The sequence below is a fragment of the Mastigoproctus giganteus genome, chromosome 6, assembly GCF_048544385.1.
Source record: "Mastigoproctus giganteus isolate SK-2022 chromosome 6, ASM4854438v1, whole genome shotgun sequence".
Taxonomy (NCBI): Eukaryota; Metazoa; Arthropoda; class Arachnida; order Uropygi; family Thelyphonidae; genus Mastigoproctus; species Mastigoproctus giganteus.
In genome coordinates, this window is record NC_143580.1 from 84,814,360 (window position 1) to 84,832,606 (window position 18,247).

The 18,247-nt window shown below is 38.4% G+C and overlaps 1 protein-coding gene across 5 annotated transcripts in view; it reads left to right on the top strand.

Moving 5' to 3' along the window:
* mRNA-cap (RNA guanylyltransferase and 5'-phosphatase mRNA capping enzyme) overlaps window positions 1–18,247 on the top strand; it is a 548,400-nt gene that overhangs the window by 382,488 nt on the left and 147,665 nt on the right. For all 5 annotated transcript variants that reach the window (XM_090376079.1, XM_090376080.1, XM_090376082.1 and 2 more), the window contains one exon: window positions 9,790–9,954. In XM_090376079.1, the coding sequence (XP_090232205.1) occupies window positions 9,790–9,954 (165 nt within the window). The remainder of the gene's footprint in view (window positions 1–9,789; window positions 9,955–18,247) is intronic.

The following is an 18,247-nucleotide window of genomic DNA, read 5'->3' on the forward strand; positions in this document are numbered from 1 at the left end:
CGAGGTCTTGGAACAAATTACCAAAAAAAAACAAAAACAATGTGTTACTGGGTTCACATTACAATATTTTCACGATACCTCTATGTATTCCTACGAGATGCAAAATACGTTTCCACGATTTTTTTAAGTTTGCACCGGCCAACGAAAACTTATGTAAAGTCGAATTTCCATAAGTCGAGTACAGTCAGTCCTCGTATAGCATGATAGTTGTGTTCCTAGAAACCCTCGTGCAATATAAACAACAGGCCCTATGGGAAAAATAGGGTTAGGTGCCAACCACCCAAGATTGAACACACATTTGTAACCAAAACATTACCAAAAACAATAAATTATCATAATAAAATACATAAGTATTTTATTATGACTATTACATAATAAAATATTGCTAATGCTTTTGCTTCTATCATAAGAAAAATTTGATTTTTGTTTGATTTTCTATCCAAACAGATGACAGTCATTCCATCTCTTCCAATTCTTTGTGTCTTAATCTAATGGATTTTAATTACACTTTGAGTTGTTCCTGCTATGAAAGTTGTTTTTATTTTCTCTGCATTCTTTGTAATTCTCAGCGTTGCCTCATTTAGGCCTGTAGCACGTGCAATATCACATGGTCTTTCATTTTGCTCAGAGCTTTTCAAAATTTCATATTATTTCTCTATCAACAGAGGCAGACTGGCCATAAGCCTTACTGGGGAAACCCCGGTGGGCCAGAGACCAGTGTGATTTTGGCCATACACGCTAGTATGAGGCCACTACAAATTTTTCCGGGTAAGAATTTTTGACCTGGTCTGCCTCTGTCTATCAATATTGCTTTTCTTTTTCTCTCTGAATCTGTAGTGTCTTCACGAGGATGCTTCCTTTTCACACCTTTTAAGTATTTTACTCATATTTAGGGAATAAGCCCAATTACAAAATTAGGAGGCACGCTTGATACACATAAGCAAAGCTGCGTGCGTGTAGCAACTGAATAAACAACACCGTAAAGGTAGAGACGCTATGAACACCTCACTGGCTCACATTTTACTAAAGCACATTTCTGGGGTTTACTACCATAAAACAATAAAAACAATTTCTAGTTGCGTTCCTACTAGTGGAATCTGTTATAAACTGGTAGTAATTGCATTTGCGATAATACTGATAGCTGGAATTGTGTGGTTTTTTTTACGTTATTGTGGTGAAACGTGTTTCCCTTTCACTGATATAAAAAAACATAAATACAATTTCAGAATCTTCTCTTCGTCCTATCATGTTGCGTTCAGTTGGGGTGATTCTGCGTTCGACTGCCATTTCTTCTAAACACAAAGGCGAATTCTGCATAAGCGAATTCGGTTTGTGTTATATACGATATCGTTCCCCTATTTATAAATAGTGTATGATCAAATTCGTGTAGTGTAAACACGTGTTATACGAGGACTGACTGTATCACATAAGCCTGGGAGTGGCTGTAGTGAGTAAATAATTAATAATTAGTAAGCAGTAAATAGTGAATAATGATAAATAAATTGCAATAAATACATCCAGACATATGAGGTACATTCAAAAAGTTGCCAGAATTTTATCATAAAAGTTTATTCTGTGAACAAGTTGGGCTTACTAACCTAATCACTTCAAAGCACCTTCCTTCTGCGCCAAAACATTTGCTCCACTAGTCTTCCCAAACTTTGAAATAGTCTTTAAAATCTTGATGGTGTTTTTTTTTTTTTTTTTGTTTTTAGCACACATAAGGCCACTTTGGCTTTTCAGGATTAAAGTGCAATGTAGCTGCTGTTTAAACATATAGTCTGATTCAGGAGTCCACTAAGCTCTGAGCCAGTTAGAGATGGAGACTTTTATTGAAGTTGCATATTTAACCCCAGGGGCTCACATCTGGTGAATATGGGCTTGGCACACCCAGGGTCCTGAGCTGGATATCATCATTCTTCTCTTTCTTTCTCATGGTAACTTGGGAATTTTTTTTTTTTTTTTTTTTTGTCTGGTGCAGCATAAGCCTCAGACTTCCTTGCATCATATACAATAATAATAATAATGATGATGCTATATTGTTAAGCCACCAGGTGATTAGACCGATGGAGAGTTCAGGATCACAGTTTTCCAAGACAGATCATGGGATGGCTGACATAGCTTGAATGTATTTTGGGCTAACTACCATTTTGGTTTTGTAGGAATTACTGCCACAATGGATGTGGTAATTGGGGTTGTAGTAGGATGGGTTCATGAACAGATTGGAATGCTGTTTCTGACGAGTATCACTGAACAACAAATTTTGGGTCATATCTTGTTACAGACATGAAATTAAGTTTACTTTATAGATTATGGTGTGCTAAACATGGAAATAGTGCTTAAAATGGCTCGTGTTTTATAAAAGAGTAGTTTTCATACAAGATGCTACCCAGATGTTCCCAAAATTAGAATGTTGTGTGGGAACTACATCTAGTATAGACTTGTGGCCGCTAGGTAACACTGCATGCATCCTTTGGGAATCATTGTGCCATGTGCCGTCGGACTGGATAGAGTCATTGAATATTTGTGCACAATTCTTTGACAATGTGTTTCACATAGTTTACAGTTGTTGTGATGGCTGATGTGAGAGAGCAATGTGCTTGCATCAAGTTTTGTTTCCTTCTTGCCAATACAGCAGGAAAAACCCATAAGAAGTTGAAACGAGCTTTTGGTGACAATGCTTTAGGTCAGACACAGGCATACTACTGGTTTAACCATTTTAAAAATGGTTGAATGTCGGTTGAGATGATCGCTCTGGGCATCCATCATCGAGCACCACCCCAGAATATGTCACAAAAGTTCTGGCAGTGATCCTTGAAGACCGCAGGCGGATCATCCACGACATTTGAGGCATACTACCATACAGCATGTGTCAGCAGATTTTGTCAGACAGGTTGAACATGAGAAGGATTGCATCGAAGTTTGTGCCATGTTTACTGAGTGAAGACCAAAAGCTGCATCACTTGGAAGTTAGCAGAGATCTTCAAGAACAAGCCAGGAGTGATCAAAACTTCCTTTCTACGGTCGTCACTGGTGATGAGAGTTGGGTATATGGGTATGACCTAGAAACCAAGCAACAATCATCCCAGTGGAAGAGCCCATCTTTGCTGCAACCAAAAAAAGCCCGACAAGTGAGGAGAAATGTGAAGTCCATGCTGATCTGTTTTTTGGACATTGATGGGATTATCCATAAGGAATTCGTCCGTCCTGGCCAGACCGTCAATGCAAAGTTTTACTGCGATGTTCTAAGGTGGTTAAGGGAAGCCATCAGGAGGAAACATCTAGAGAAGTGGCACACAAAGAATTGGGTCCTTCATCATGACAATGCCCTGCCCAAAACATCTCTCGCTGTAGTGCAGTTTTTGGCATCCAACGTGACAATCATCCCTACCCCCTTATATGCCAGACTTAGCCCCCGCAACTTCTTTCTCCTCCCAAGAATGAAAATCAAGCTGAAGGGTTGAAGATTTGACAGTGTAGAGCAGTGGTTCCCAAACTACCTCTCTCTCTCTCTCTCTCTCTCTCTCTCTCTCTCTCTCTCTCTCTCTCTCTCTCTCTCTCTCTCTGTGTGTGTGTGTCTGCACCTAAGAGGATGTTCTCCATGTTTGCATATATTTCTTTTTTGTGGACGGCATAAGCAAGAGGGTATTGAAGGTAGCATATTTCCATTGTATAATAACACAGCCTTAAGGGTAACTTTTGAAGAGTCTGTAAATAGTCACCATTCTTTGGGAATGTGCCTCATGTTCATTGCTGCCATTAGACCATCAACATCCTTACAAACAGTGAGTTCACCTTCTGTTAGATAGAATTTATCATAGTCTTTATTTAGAGTATGTAATGTTGTCACTTTCACAGAATGATCTAGAAGATTCCACTGTTGCCTCTAAGCCAAAAACTCTGCCATATTCTTTGGCAGTTCAAGATCCCTGATGAGGTCATTAAGCTCACTTTCTGTGATTTTATGTGGTTCAGAAGGAAAAAGGTTTTGGCAAAATGGTTGATCCCCCTTGATGTAGGTGGCTGCTGTACATCTTCATGTATATCAAGTTTATGTTCATCAGGGTCTTCATCAGAGTGCACAGAAAAACAGTTGGGTGGTTCACCAATAGGTAGTACTTCACCATGAGGCACATGACAAATTGCAGATGGTATTTTTGGGTACATCACTGTTCCCTTTTTCTTCATTATCATCCCTTTTCTAATAAATAGGAGGCACCATACAGAAGTAACAGTCTGTGATGTGATTTGTTGGCTCCCTCCATATCATGAGCACTGTGAAAGGCATAAAACGTTCCTTTCAGTTCACTCACTTAAGTGATTGCCTTCTTTACACTCATGGTACAAGGAGTAGGCCTCTTTTACGGCTCGAGTTAAGGAACACTTTCTTGAAACTAACGTGACTACTACGTGAACATATGCATCATCCGGACTGTTCACACAATTACTGGGCATATTAATCTTACATGACACAAATACTGCTGAAAAAGTAGGAATCTCCCAGAGAACAATCTGAAACTGTGACAATTCCATGCATTTTGCCGAGAACCATAGTTATTAATGTAGAGTAACTTGCTAATATGAGATCCCAACTGTAATTCGAAAATAAGAGCCAATTGACAAATTTTTAATGTGATTTTCTTATCCAGCAGCATGAAATTAGTCAAGATTGGGTATTTTTCATTTTCATAACATTTTGTGTTGACCAGTGCATTCAGTTGTGCATGGCACAATAGCAAAAATGAGAACCAACAGGTGCTCACCTCTGTTGGGGAGATTATGAGTTAGCTGGAGACCAGTACAAGAAAGCTGTGACACAAGGACAGTTTGCGTGATCCATTAAGTGTGTAGGCAAGTTGAAGTCTCCACACATTATGCTGTGCAGAGGAATGGAGTTAACTGATGATCCAGTTTTCAGTGTCCATGATGGTTTTGCAAATGGGAGATGAACGAATATAATCACAGTAATATCAATTAGATTACTATTGTATTTGAGGGCTAATTACAATGCTTCATATTGTACAGTCTCTCTGGATCTTTGTGAACAACGTGAAACGTGGATGTTTAAAGAAATTTGCAATTGCACTCCTTTTTGTGCCTATTTCCATAACCAGCAACTGCAAGTTATTCCTGTTCTCTCTCTCTCTCTCTCTCTCTCTCTCCCTCTCCCTCTCCCTCCCTCCCTCTCTCTGTTTCAGTGAGACTTAGCAGGTCAATTTTGCCTGGAAGGAGGATATGCTCAAGTGTTTCAAGCTTGTGCCAATTTCTCACATTCTTGTATATTAAGGTGGATAGGCATGGATGGTCTCAACATTGACTTATGCATGTGTCAGATTGGAAGTCTATTAGTCACATTGACCAGAATCACAGGCTTGATAGTTAGTAGTGCACTCATGGCAGGCAGTGCATAACATTCATTGAAGGTTTGCTGATAATGTGACTTTGGATCAAGCTGGCAGTTGACTTATTGTGGTTGGAAATAGTGGAATTGAATCTGCAAGTAGAAGTTTGGCATCCGTGGAATGGTTGGATTGATATGCAGAATGGTCTGAATGATGGTGCTGTTGTGATATAGTGTTCTCTCTCTCTCTCTCACACTGAATTTTAAGAGATGAGTATTCTAAACTCTTCATTGGGAGCTGTGTCACAGCAGGTGATAATAAAAGGTCTTTTATGGTGGCAGCAATTTGAAAGCTGTAGTGTTTGTTGCCAGTCAAGAGAGATAAATACAGTCAGTCCTCATATAACACGTGTTTACACTACACAAATTCGATCATACACGATTTATAAATAGGGGAACGATATCATGTATAACACGAACTGAATTCGCTTATGCACAATTCGCCTTTGTGTTTACAAGAAATGGCAGTCGAACACGTAATCACCCCAACTGAATGCAACACGATAGGAATGAAGAGAAGATTCTGAAAATGTATTGTATATTTTTTATATCAGTGAAGGGGAAACACATTTCATCATAATAACGTAAAAACCCACACAATTCTAGCTATCGGTATTATCGCAAATGCAATTCAGTTTATAACAGATTCCACTAGCAGGAACACAACTGGAAATTGTTTTTATTGTTTTATGGTAGTGTAACCCCCAGAAATGTGCTTTAGTAAAATGTGAGCTAGTGAGGTGTTAATAGTTTCTCTCTGCCTTTATGGTGTTTATTCAGTTGCTACATGCACGCAGCTTTGTTTGTGTATCAAGCGTGCCTCCTTATTTTGTAATTGTGCTTTATTCCCTAAATATGAGTAAAATACTTAAAAGGTTTCAAAAGGAAGCGTCCTCGTGAAGACACTACAGATTCAGAGAGTAAAAGAAAAGCAATATTGATAGACAGAGGCAGACTGGGTCAAAAATTCTTACGTGGGAAAATTTGTAGTGGCCTGATACTGGGGTTTATGTCAAAAATCACACTGGCCTCCAGCCCACCAGGGTTTCCCCAGTAAGGCTTATGGCCAGTCCGCCTCTGTCGATAGAGAAAAAATATGAAATTATGAAAAACTTTGAGTGAAATGAAAGACCATGTAATATTGCACATGCTACAGGCCTAAATGAGCCAATGCCGAGAATTAGAAAGAATGCAGAAAAAATAAAAACAGCTTTCATAGCAGAAACAACTCAAAGTGTAATAAAATCCATTAGATCAAGACACAAAGAATTGGAAGAGATGGAACGGCTGTCATCTGTTTGGATAGAAAATCAAACAAAGAACAAGTTTGCTTATGATAGAAGCAAAAGCATTAGCAATATTTTATTATGTAATAGTCGTAATAAAAATACTTAATACTTATTTATTGTGTTTGGTTACAAATGTGTATTCAATCTTGGGTGGTCGGCACCTAACCCTATTTTTCCCATAGGGCCTGTTATTTATATTGCACAATTTTGCATTGCACGTGGGTTTCTAGGAACACAGCTATCATGCTATGCGAGGACTGACTATACTCCTATATGATGCCTTTTTGTTGGGGATTGTTTGTAGTCTAGAAGTAGTGGAGGTGCCAGCAACTAGATTCCATCTATTTCAAGGTTTGGGTTTCACTGGAACAAAGTGAGGTCGGGTTGGTGGAGCAGCAGAGATACTCTGATGCAGTTGTTGGGTAGTTAGTTTAGAGTCAGCGATCTGTGTCCAAGACCTTGAACTGGTTTGGTCTACTAGGAATAGCAGTGATAGATTATTAAGTGGGGAGATTAAAGTCTTGCCAGAACAGTTTAAATTTGTTAAGTGCAGTGAGCCACTACTTGATAGCAGGTGTGTTGTTGGAGTATGGTTCACATTTATATCATTTCTCACAGGCTTATCCCTGGTGCTACAATTGAAGCTCTATATAACAACTCCCCAGGGGAATGAGAAAACGGTTGTCACCTCCTTGATAATGAAATCGGAAGGGCGTTATATCAATTGTTCATAAAATAGCATTAGGTCAATGATAAATTGGCCAGGACCAACCACATAGGATGTAAGGTGTGGGATGTTAAAAACAGGGTCTCTATAAAGGACTTCAACTACATCTATGTGTTGAAGGAAGATGAGACAGTGGTGATTGGTTAGGCATTACAGTGGTGTTTTTATTAATGCTTACTTGAGCAGCATCCTGAGATGACCGTAGGCCAGTATTTGAAGAAATGGCACACTACAAGAAGCAACATATGGATGAAAGCAAAATATCAGAAATATACAGGTAACCCTCTTTTAACACGGTAGTTAGGTTCCTGTAAAATCTTGTGTAGTGCGAAATCATGTTGTATGGGACCAAGAACCAATAAAAAAAATGGGGATTATGTTCTAAAAGCTAATAAAAATACATTATTTTTTTTTAACTATCGGAAACTTAATTTTTATTAAAAATAGTAATAACTGAACAAATGTCTTACAAGTTGTCATACATAATATGTCAGTTAATGTATGTTCATTTAATTTTCTTCCTCTTCATTGCTGTTAAGCACAATCAAACAATGTTTTCTCTGTTGCAGAATATCTTCACCTTCTGAACTTTTTTCTGCAGCATTTAGATTTTGTACAACTTCTGCTCTCTCTAAAATATCAGTATTCTGTTAATTGTGTGGTATGGAGCTAAGCATTTTTGAAGCCCCCTTTTGAACTCTGTGTTCCTTCTAATTGAAGGATCTGCATTCAGAAAAATAAGATTCTAATTGCTCTGCTAAGTTTATGCCTTCCAGTATGCTTTTTACTGTAAAATTTGGAACTTCAGTATTTTCATCTATGCTATCATCTTCTGTGAGTTGATTTGGTGCCATTTCCACCAAATCCACTTTGCCAGTCCCTTTTTTTACCAGTAATTCTTAAGTCTTCAGTAGTCATATCATCAAAACCTTCCCCTCCTACTGACTTAGCAGTTCTGCTATCTCACCGATTCTGTTTTCTGCCTGTTTGATCATATTTCTAGAATGAACTGACTCTGGTCATACATTTTTCCAACACGGTTTTAATGTTGATGGTTTTATTTCTTGAAACGATGAAGTTGTGATTCAGATACAATCCACAATTGAAAAATGTTTCCATAATGCCTTGATCTAATGGCTGAATTAAAGAAATTGTATTAGGTGGTAGGAACATTTTAGATGACTTAAACCTTTTGGGTGGCCTGGTGCATTATCCAATAGTAATAAAATTTTGAAATCTAGATTTTCCGCTTTAAATAGTTTTTAAAGCGGAAAACAATTTAGAATCTATTCTTTAAATAAATCAGCAGTTACCAAAATTATGCCTAATTTCCTTAGCCATAATTTAGGGCTGGAATTTAATTCACAACAAAGAAATTATTTCACTATGCTTCTTAAGAACGACGTTAGTAATACATACATATTTAAAAAATTTATAAACGATCAAATAAAGACCAGAATAACCTTATAAAAACCTTAAAAGTTATGCTTCAAAGTCAAATTTTTATTGTCTTAAACAAGCACAAGTTCAGTAGCACAGAAACTAACACAGGGATTTCCCAACAAAATAAAATACAAGGATTTACCTTTTTTTTTTTTTTTTTTTTTTTTGCATAATGACTAGCAAGTTAACAGCGGGGATTCACAAAAAAGAATGCAAATGTTGAAAAATTATATCCAACATAATAGCAGGTTTTTCCCCACACAATAGCTCAAAAATACCATATTATTCGCAGTTTGTCGCAATCTCTAACTGTGTTATATAAGTACTATGTTGTGCACGGATTGCCGCAATTTATCAATTGTGTTAGAGCAAAGCCGTATGGGGATTACCTGTATTCAATAATTGTCATGTGGAGCATTGTTGATGAATATGAAATATCCCATGGAGACCGTTCCATATGAGGAGTAAAACGCAGTAATTTAATGTTACAGAAGACATTGAACTGCTGTTTATAGCAGAAATATATCAAGAGCACAAAACACCAAAACCACTGCATACTCACAATATCTCTCTTCCATATAGTAATGTTTATGCTTACTTTCCTGAATGCTTCCCATTTAGAATTTGCTGTTAGTAATATCATCTGTTGTTACCAACAGCAAATTACGTGAAAAGAAAATTACAAATAGCATTCTTGGAATTTTGGCATTACTGAAATTGATCAAATACAGTAGAAAATCTAGGATAGAATTCAAACTTTGCTTATTAATTGATGTTAACTTAACTTGTTTTCATTGCATCATGTAATTTTTGTAAGCTCAACTTCAGAAAGTGCACTTATCTCATTGTCCATTATTTTGTAAGCTTACAATAACCATTTGTTATTCTGCTACGAAATTTATAATATAGCACATATATTTTTTTTATAGAATCAAGATGTGGGAAGCGCAACCTTTGATAAGAGACTGAATTGCATTAGATGTGAAATTGCTGCCCCTCGAATAGAGGCCATGAAGAAAGGTAGAATTGATCGTGCAAAAGAGCCATTTGGAGTTAGGGCAAAGGAATTCTGGGACATAACTACTGCTGAATCGGTATGACTTATTGTTAGTAATGGCAAAATTGATACAAGGATGCACTGCTGAATCGGTACGATTTATTGTTAGTATTGGCAAAATTGATACAAGGAAGCAAAGCTTATACAACAGCAGTCAAAAAGAAAAGTAAAAACTTTGTTTTGCTCATTCATTTTAATAATTTGCTGAAATCTTTAAATTTATTTAAACTATCCATTTCAACAATGCTTGTTGGAAATTTATTCCAACAAACAATTACTCTATGGCTAAATGCAAATATTTCCATATCTATTCTGCAATCATCTTTTTTTCATTTATTTATGACCCTATCTATGTGTCATCGAAGAAAAAGTAATGATAATTTACTTAACCTTAAAAACTTTAGGTTAAGTTTACCGCACTCAAGTCTCTCTTGGAAAAAATATCCTTCTGCGACCCAACTAATCTCATTATTCTTCTTCCCCGCACTCTTTTCAATGATCTGTGTTCTTCCTAAAACGTCATTTCCAAACCTCTTTGCAGTATGGTCCAGATGTGACTTAACCATTGGTTTTTATACAACGGAATCACCTTATTGTCCTTGTTGGCAGAGTTTCTTTGTGTCGTTAACAGAACATCTGTGAGCTGTTTGTTCTTGCAGACAATCTACACTGTTCAGAGAACTTTGTTGGGTTGTATGGTTATCTCTCATTATTTTCCTTATATCTTAAATTTTGTGCCAATCTAACAGTATGTTATTCTAAGATTATTGATATGCACTGCAGTAGACCTCAGAGACCTGAGAGTTTTATCACTGTAAAACTTCATTTTTCAGCCCATCTGCTAATTTATGTAGATTTTCTTGCAGTAGCATTTTTTTTTTTTTTTTTTTTTTTATGTGAACCCCAAACACAAGAGGTATTAGAACCTATAGTATTTAGTACCGTGCTTGGGTTGGAGGTTGAGAAGACGAAAGAAGATATTTGTCAACATTGGACTTGATCTTCTGTAGACTGTAATTTTCAGGAAATGCGTATGACGGAAGGTTGTTCCAGAAAACGGCAGTTGAATGAATAAACGAGGAAGATGAAAAGTTGGTTATGTGAGTTTGAAATTGGACAGTATATGGATGTTAGCTGGTGGCTGCACGTTTTCAGACTGTTTTGAAAGAGAGAGTGGGAATTATAGAAGCCAATTCAGAAGAACAGTGCCCATGGAAATATCTATAGAAGAGGTAAGCAGCAGAAACAGTATGTCTATGAGACAGCAAGTGGAGAGACTTTGTTAGAGATGAATCATTAATTAACCTAACTGCCCTCTTCTGAATGGAATCAGGAGGCCTGAGAGAGGTTTTGGGGGCACTACCCCAGATGTGGGAACAATATTCCATGGGGGGTGGATTTGCGATTTATACAGAGTGAGCAGCTGTTTGGAAGAAAGGTAATGCCGAGAGAGAAAGAGAAAACCAAGTTTTTTAGATGCAGAGGAAGCAATATTTGTAATGTGCTTGTGCCAAGAGAGATTAGAAGTCAGGGTAATCCCCAAAAGAGATATATCATTTTGCCTAGAAATAGGAGTGTCACCAAAGATAAGCATAGGAGCAGAAGAATCCTTTTTGCGAGATATAAGAAAGACTGAGTTTTAGAAGGGTTGACATCAACTAAATTGTCTTTGCCCCACTGGAGAATTACCTGAAGATCGGTATTTAAGGAATTGGTAGCAGATTTTCGAGAAGTTGAAGCTGATTGAGCAGGACAAGGTTTCTCAAAATGGAAAGTGGAATGCAATGCGCTATCATCCGCAAAACTATGGATAGGATTTCCAGTCAATGGAAGAAGGTCATTAATATACAAGAGGAAAAGAGTGGGGGGGAAAGAACTGAACCTTGGGGGACACAGGCATTAGTGGAGAAGTTAGAAGACAGAGAGCCATCTGCCATCACCCCCAGTGAGCGCTCAGAGAGAAAACTGGATAACCTATTACAAAAAACAGTTGGCAAACCATAAGATGGAAGCTTGTTTAGAAGACCTTTATGCCAAACTCGATCGAAAGCCTTTGAGATGTCAAGAGCAACTACTTGTGTTTCACCGAACCTTTCCATTGAATTAGTCCATAAATGGGTAACATAAACCAGAAGATCACCAGTGGATCCACACTGGCGGAATCCATACTGGGGATCGTTGATCGGACGGAAGGTTTCTAGGTAGTTTAAGAGTTGGCGGTTAATTGATTTCTCCATTACTTTAGAAAGAGTAGAAGTAATTGCAATGGGACGATACTTGGATGGAAGGGATTTCTCACCCTTTTTAGGAATTGGCTGGATATGAACAAATTTCCTAGCAGAAGGAAAAACACCTTGGGAATAAGAAAGTGAAAAAAGGCGGCAAAGAATAGGAGTAAGTTCAGGAGCACAGGTTTTGAGAACAAGTGGAGAAATACCATCATGAATTGGAGCTTTCTTAGCATCGAGATTCTTCAAAATCCTTCTGACATCCTTTTGACGGAAGACCACAGGAGGCTACCAAGATCATCAATAGTCTTGATCATTAGAGCATTAATGATCAAGATCATTAGAGCATGTTGGGAATGGTGGGAGGTGTTTTACCAAGATCATTAATACATGAGTTGGAAGAAAAACAGGATACTATCAGGTCAGCTTTATCCTTGGCTGGAGTGACAACAGAGCCATCTGGTTTGGACAGAGGTGGGAGCAGAGATGGGCCAAAGTTGCGGCCAATAGCTTTGGCAAGAGACCAGAATGCTCGCCTACCATTAGGGCAAGAAGCAAGTTTTCTACTCTTAGCCTGTTCAAAATCTAGTTTGGACTGATTAATAACTGCTTTACAATTCTTGCGAGCTTGAAACTGAAAATGAAGCAGCTTGAAGCAGAAAATGAAACTGAAGAATTGGAAAAAAGCCAATTACGATATTCAACATTCTTCTCCTGAATGGCCTTAGCATATTTATTGGAAAACCAAGGTTTAAATAAAGGACGAGATTTTAAAGTGGAGTGTGGGATAAAGGATTTCATTCCTGCAAGAATAATTTCACTGACACAACCTGAGCAGCCGACCGGGCTAGCCGAGTGGGTAAAGTACCTACCTGGCAACCCAAAGGTCGCGGGTTCGATTCCCGCCTCGGGCTTGGATCAAAGTACTGCAAAAACCTTGGGAGGTGCAATATGGCCACAGAAGCCGATGCGCCAACTACCAAAAAAAAAAAAAAAAAACAACCTGAGCAAACGTTCACATCAGAAGTTTTGAAACAGTAATCCGACCAATTAAAAGAAGAAAACAAATCTTGCAGGTCATCCCATTTTGCATTCTTGTAAGGCCAAACAACATGAGTTTGGGATTAGCCATGAGATAAAGGCTCCATTGGAGAAGAGACAATCACCAAGTTGTGATCTGAGGTGCCTAATGAACCACTCACTTCAACCGTGTACTTAGAAGGGTTGTTTGTGAGAAAAAGATCAAGCGTAGTGGCTGTGTGGTTAGGATTTTCCGGGATACTGAGGCTTTTGCAATTACTAATGACCTTGCACAGATTGTTCATTTACCAACAAGAATGTTGAAAGTTGGTCTGGCAAAAGCCAACTTACAAAGAGATGAGGTGAAAGAGCTCCAAGTGATTAGTGGCATTGGGAGAACGGTAGTGACAACAGATAAATCTGACACAATAAGGTAGAGAGATTTTAAGCCAGAGAAGATCTAAAAGAGGAGATTCCAAATTACAAAGTCTGACAGGGAATATTAGAACAGATATATGCATAAGTACCACCTTTGAGGCGAAAGGAATCATACAGTGAATAGTGTGGGCAATTGAGATGAGCAGTAGTTGAGTCAACCAATAACTGAGATTCTGTCAGAAAAAGTACATGGGGTTTGGTAGGCTGCAAGAGGAAATGGACATCATTGAGATTAGAATTGAGACCACGTATATTTGTGAAATGAATTAGGACGTGTTTGGGAGGGTTTATAAGCTTGCTCTATTAGTTTGACTATTCATGGTGTATTCAATAGTAAGAAAAAGTGGGTGGGACATGCTGTATGAAGTAATGAAATTTTTGGATATATAGCGTACACATGGTAAGAATATACCCAGATCCTTGACATAACGTGGCCTCGACAATGCTCCCCACATACACACTACTCGGACTCCCTTCAGTCACTATCTGGCAGAGTAGAGGTAGCAAGATTATACACTAGCTGATCTGGAAGCCTCCTAGAGAGTTAACAATAGATTCGGTCCTGTGTACTAACTAGTGGCCGGCCTGCAAACACCGTTTTATAGCTGTACCCTCGAAATGTAAGGAATATTGGATCTCGCCACAATGTTCATCATAACCTCAAAAGTCATCAATCATACTGCATGATGGAAGAGATGGGGAAGGGTTGACCGGAACTTAGCTCTAGAGACTAAACATGGGTTCTGCCACTTCAAGCCTAAAATAAGCAAAGTGGTGGTATTGCACCGGTTGATGAGAGTCATCTACCACCTAGTGCTGCCTGGTAACATAGAGGGGTGGCATTCGTCCATGTGGTGTGGGTGCCACACCTCTATGTTGGTTCACACCTGGGTGGTCACCCTCCATGTACTTGTGCATGGAGGTTATACCCAGGATTACTAACAGTCCCACCATCGTGAAGGTGCAAGCAGAGAATTTGGCTGTCACAGACCTTCTGGACTTCGCCAAAATTGGGTCCACTTGACTTGAATGTCACCCGAATATCAGTTCCATCAGTGTTTTAGATTCCCAGGTAGCAAGTATAGCTTGTTTGGCATATCTCAGAGAATGTCTGTGACAACTGCAAGCACCAAGAACTGCATCCCAATTACTGTCATTAATCATCCTACCCACTTTGTATTATTGGAGACTGCAATTTTTTTTAAGTTTGCTGTTTGCTGGAATTTTAAATTAGGAAATTTTGTGTACTGGATTCACCTATTCAGGTGATGCTACACAATTTAAAAAGATATTAATAACTGTATTTGTGTCTGAGTTGAACATATTTATTTCAATTACTGCATTGAAATAACCCTACAATTTTTATATTATTGTACTGCACGTAACAAATGCCTCCCAGTTATAGGGATTAAAGGTAAACATAATAGTTATGTTTCTAAATGAAAGTTTTACTTCACCACTTTGTTGTTTGTTTAGACAAAATAAATATTCACAGTTCAGCATACATTTGATTATAGTGACCATTCAATAGCTGAAGAGATGCTCTTAACTTTGAAACAGCTGGCCTGCTGTCTCAGATTTTTAAATGTGTAGCAGATTTGCCTGTTCAAGTGATGCTATACAATTTAAAAAAGACATATGCAACTTATCCAAACTGCAGATAACAGTGTTTGTCTCTAAGTTGAACATAAGCCCAAGCCTTAGCACCATGAAACCGTTTGCTTGATTTTCATTGAGAGCAAAATGTCTCTCCATGATTGAAAGTGAACAAGGATAACATAAAATTTTGATATAGAATGCTTGCTGTTTCTGGAACGACATGTAATCACGTAAATTTAAGAAAAGATCACTGTTTTATTATATCACAATGAAGATGGAGTATGCAACTGTGCTCACTTGTGATCCAGACATTTTCCAAACCAAAATTTTTTAAAGTAGTTAACCAAATTCCATGCAATTATGAGGCCAAGAGAAGTGCTTGGCTCAATTATTATTTATTTTTTAATTTTATTTTATTATTTATTTATTATTATTTTTTTTTTTTTTCACTTTTATTTTTTTACAGTGGACTAAAGAATGGCTTCAAAAAAATAATAATAATAGAATAAATTTCATTGTAATGATTTTAGATTGTGTGTGCAGATGCTGGATCAAGATTATTTATAATCTTAAGCAAGCATCTAGAGGCCATCTATGAAGGTAGTTTCAGCAACATGTGAGGTACCAATATGCAACTAAAGTAGAATGCATTGCATGCTATCTGCATCCTACTCTAGTTGCATATTGTTGCTTAATGTCATTAGCATTAGTAAAGACACATAGTGCAAGAAAGCAGGCTTATATAGCACAGTCCAAAAAAAAAAACCCCCCTCAATATCCACTCGCTCCAAATGATTGTCTAGTTCGGCCTGGAATCTATTTAAGCTATCAACTTAGGCGACACAAGCAGTTATAGACCTGTTAGTTAAACTTCTGTTCCTGGAAAATTAATGGAGGCACTGGTTAAAGAAGCACTGCAGGATCATCTAGACAAGACTTCAGTTATAGCTCAGACACAGCATGGTTTTGTTAAGGGGAAGTCTTGCCTGACCAATTTGATTGGATACTATGATGCAGTCACAAAAGAACTGGATGCAGGGAATAGCTTTGATATTATATACTTGGATCTTAGAAAGGCTTTTGATACTGTTGCACATGGAAGACTGCTACACAAATTGGAGCAGTGTGGCATTGGAGGCAAATTGCTGCTATGGATAGACAGAGAGAAGATAGAGTGGTAATCAATGGACACTGCTCATCGTGGACTAATGTTATTAGTGGAGTCCCTCAGGGTTCAGTATTGGGTCCATTATTGTTTTCTGTATTTATAAATGATATTGATGATGGTATATCAAGCTTAATGTCCAGGTTTGCAGACGATATGAAGGTTGGCAGGGTTGTCAAGGACACTGCTGACACTATGCTACTGCAACAGGATCTGGAAAGGTTGAGCAGATGGGCTGAGAGGTGGCAAATGAAGTTTAACATTGATGAATATAAAGTACTACATATGGGAAACAGCAAACCCCAGAGCAACGTATCAACTCTGTGGTACTACACTGACAGTGGTAGAGAATGAAAGGGACCTGGGGGTGGTTGTGCAGGCAGATATGAAGTTTTCTGAGCAGTGCAGACGGGCGGCAAGAGTAGCTCATGGTGTATTGTCGATGATATATAGGAATTTTTCTAGCAGGATTAGGGAGGTGATTATTCCCTTGTATAAGGCAATGGTCAGACCGCACCTAGAGTACTGTATACAGGTCTGGAGGCCTCATTTCAAGAAGGATGTAGAGTTGCTGGAATGAGTACAGAGAAGGGCAACAAGATTAGTGAATGGAACAAAGGGGTGCTCTTACGAAGAAAGGCTTACATTTTGCAAATTACAGTGTCTGGGGACTAGGCACCGGCGAGGTGATCTGATAGGGGTGTATAAAGCCTTGAATGGTTTGAGCATGCTCAATGCTGATGGGATTCTTCCTCTTGCTCAGAATAATCACCTGAGAGGGCATAAATTCAAATTGAGGAAAGACAGATGTAGGATAGACGTGAGAAATTTGCCTTTAGCCAGCGGGTGGTTGGTTGCTGGAATAGACTTCCATCCCTTGTTGTGGAAGTTGGTAGCCTAAATAAGTTTAAGGCTCAGTTGGACAGGTATTTCGAACGAACAGTGGGGTGAAGTAGAAGTGGTTATTTTTTTTTTTGGCTGATGCTCTATAATCTTGCTTTCTTGTATCAAATGCCTCTACTAATGCTAATGCTAACTTCTACAATGACATATGGAGGTTTGTTCCAGCAATCAACCACCCACTGGCTAAAGGCAAACTTCTGCACATCTATCCTACAACTGTCTTTCCTAAATTTCAATTTATGTCCTCTCAGGCAATTATTCTGAGCAAGAGGGGAAATCCCATCAGCATTGAGCATGCTCAAACCATTCAGGACTTTATACACCTCAGTCATATATTACCTTGCGGGTGCCTAGTCTCCAGACACTGTAATTTGCAAACCTTGAGCCTTTCTTCCTAGTAGCAACCCTTTGTTCCATTCACTAATCTTGTTGCCCTTCTCTGTACTCATTCCAGCAGTTCTACATCCTTCTTAAAATGAGGCCTCCAGACCTGTATACAGTACTCAAGGTGTGGCATGACCATTGCCTTATACAAGGGGATAATCTCCTCCTTATCCCTGCTACAAAAATTCCTGTATATCATTGACAAGACACCATGAACTACTCTTGCAGACCATCTGTACTGCTCAGAAAACTTCATATCTGCCTGCACAATTACCCCCAGGCCCTTTTCATTCTCTACCACTGTCAGTGTAGTACCACAGATTTGATATGTTACTCTGGGGTTACTACTTCTCAAATGCAGTATTTTATATATGTCAATGTTAAACTTCAGTTGCCACCTCTCAGCCCATCTGCTCAACTTTTCTAGATCCTGTTGCAGCAGCTTACTGCCATTAACAACCATGCCAACCTTTGTATCGGCTGCAAACTTGGTCATTAAGCCTAATATACCATCATCAGTATCATTAATAAATACAGGAAACGACAATGGGCCCAAACACTGAACCCTGGTGGGACTCCACTAATAACATAGT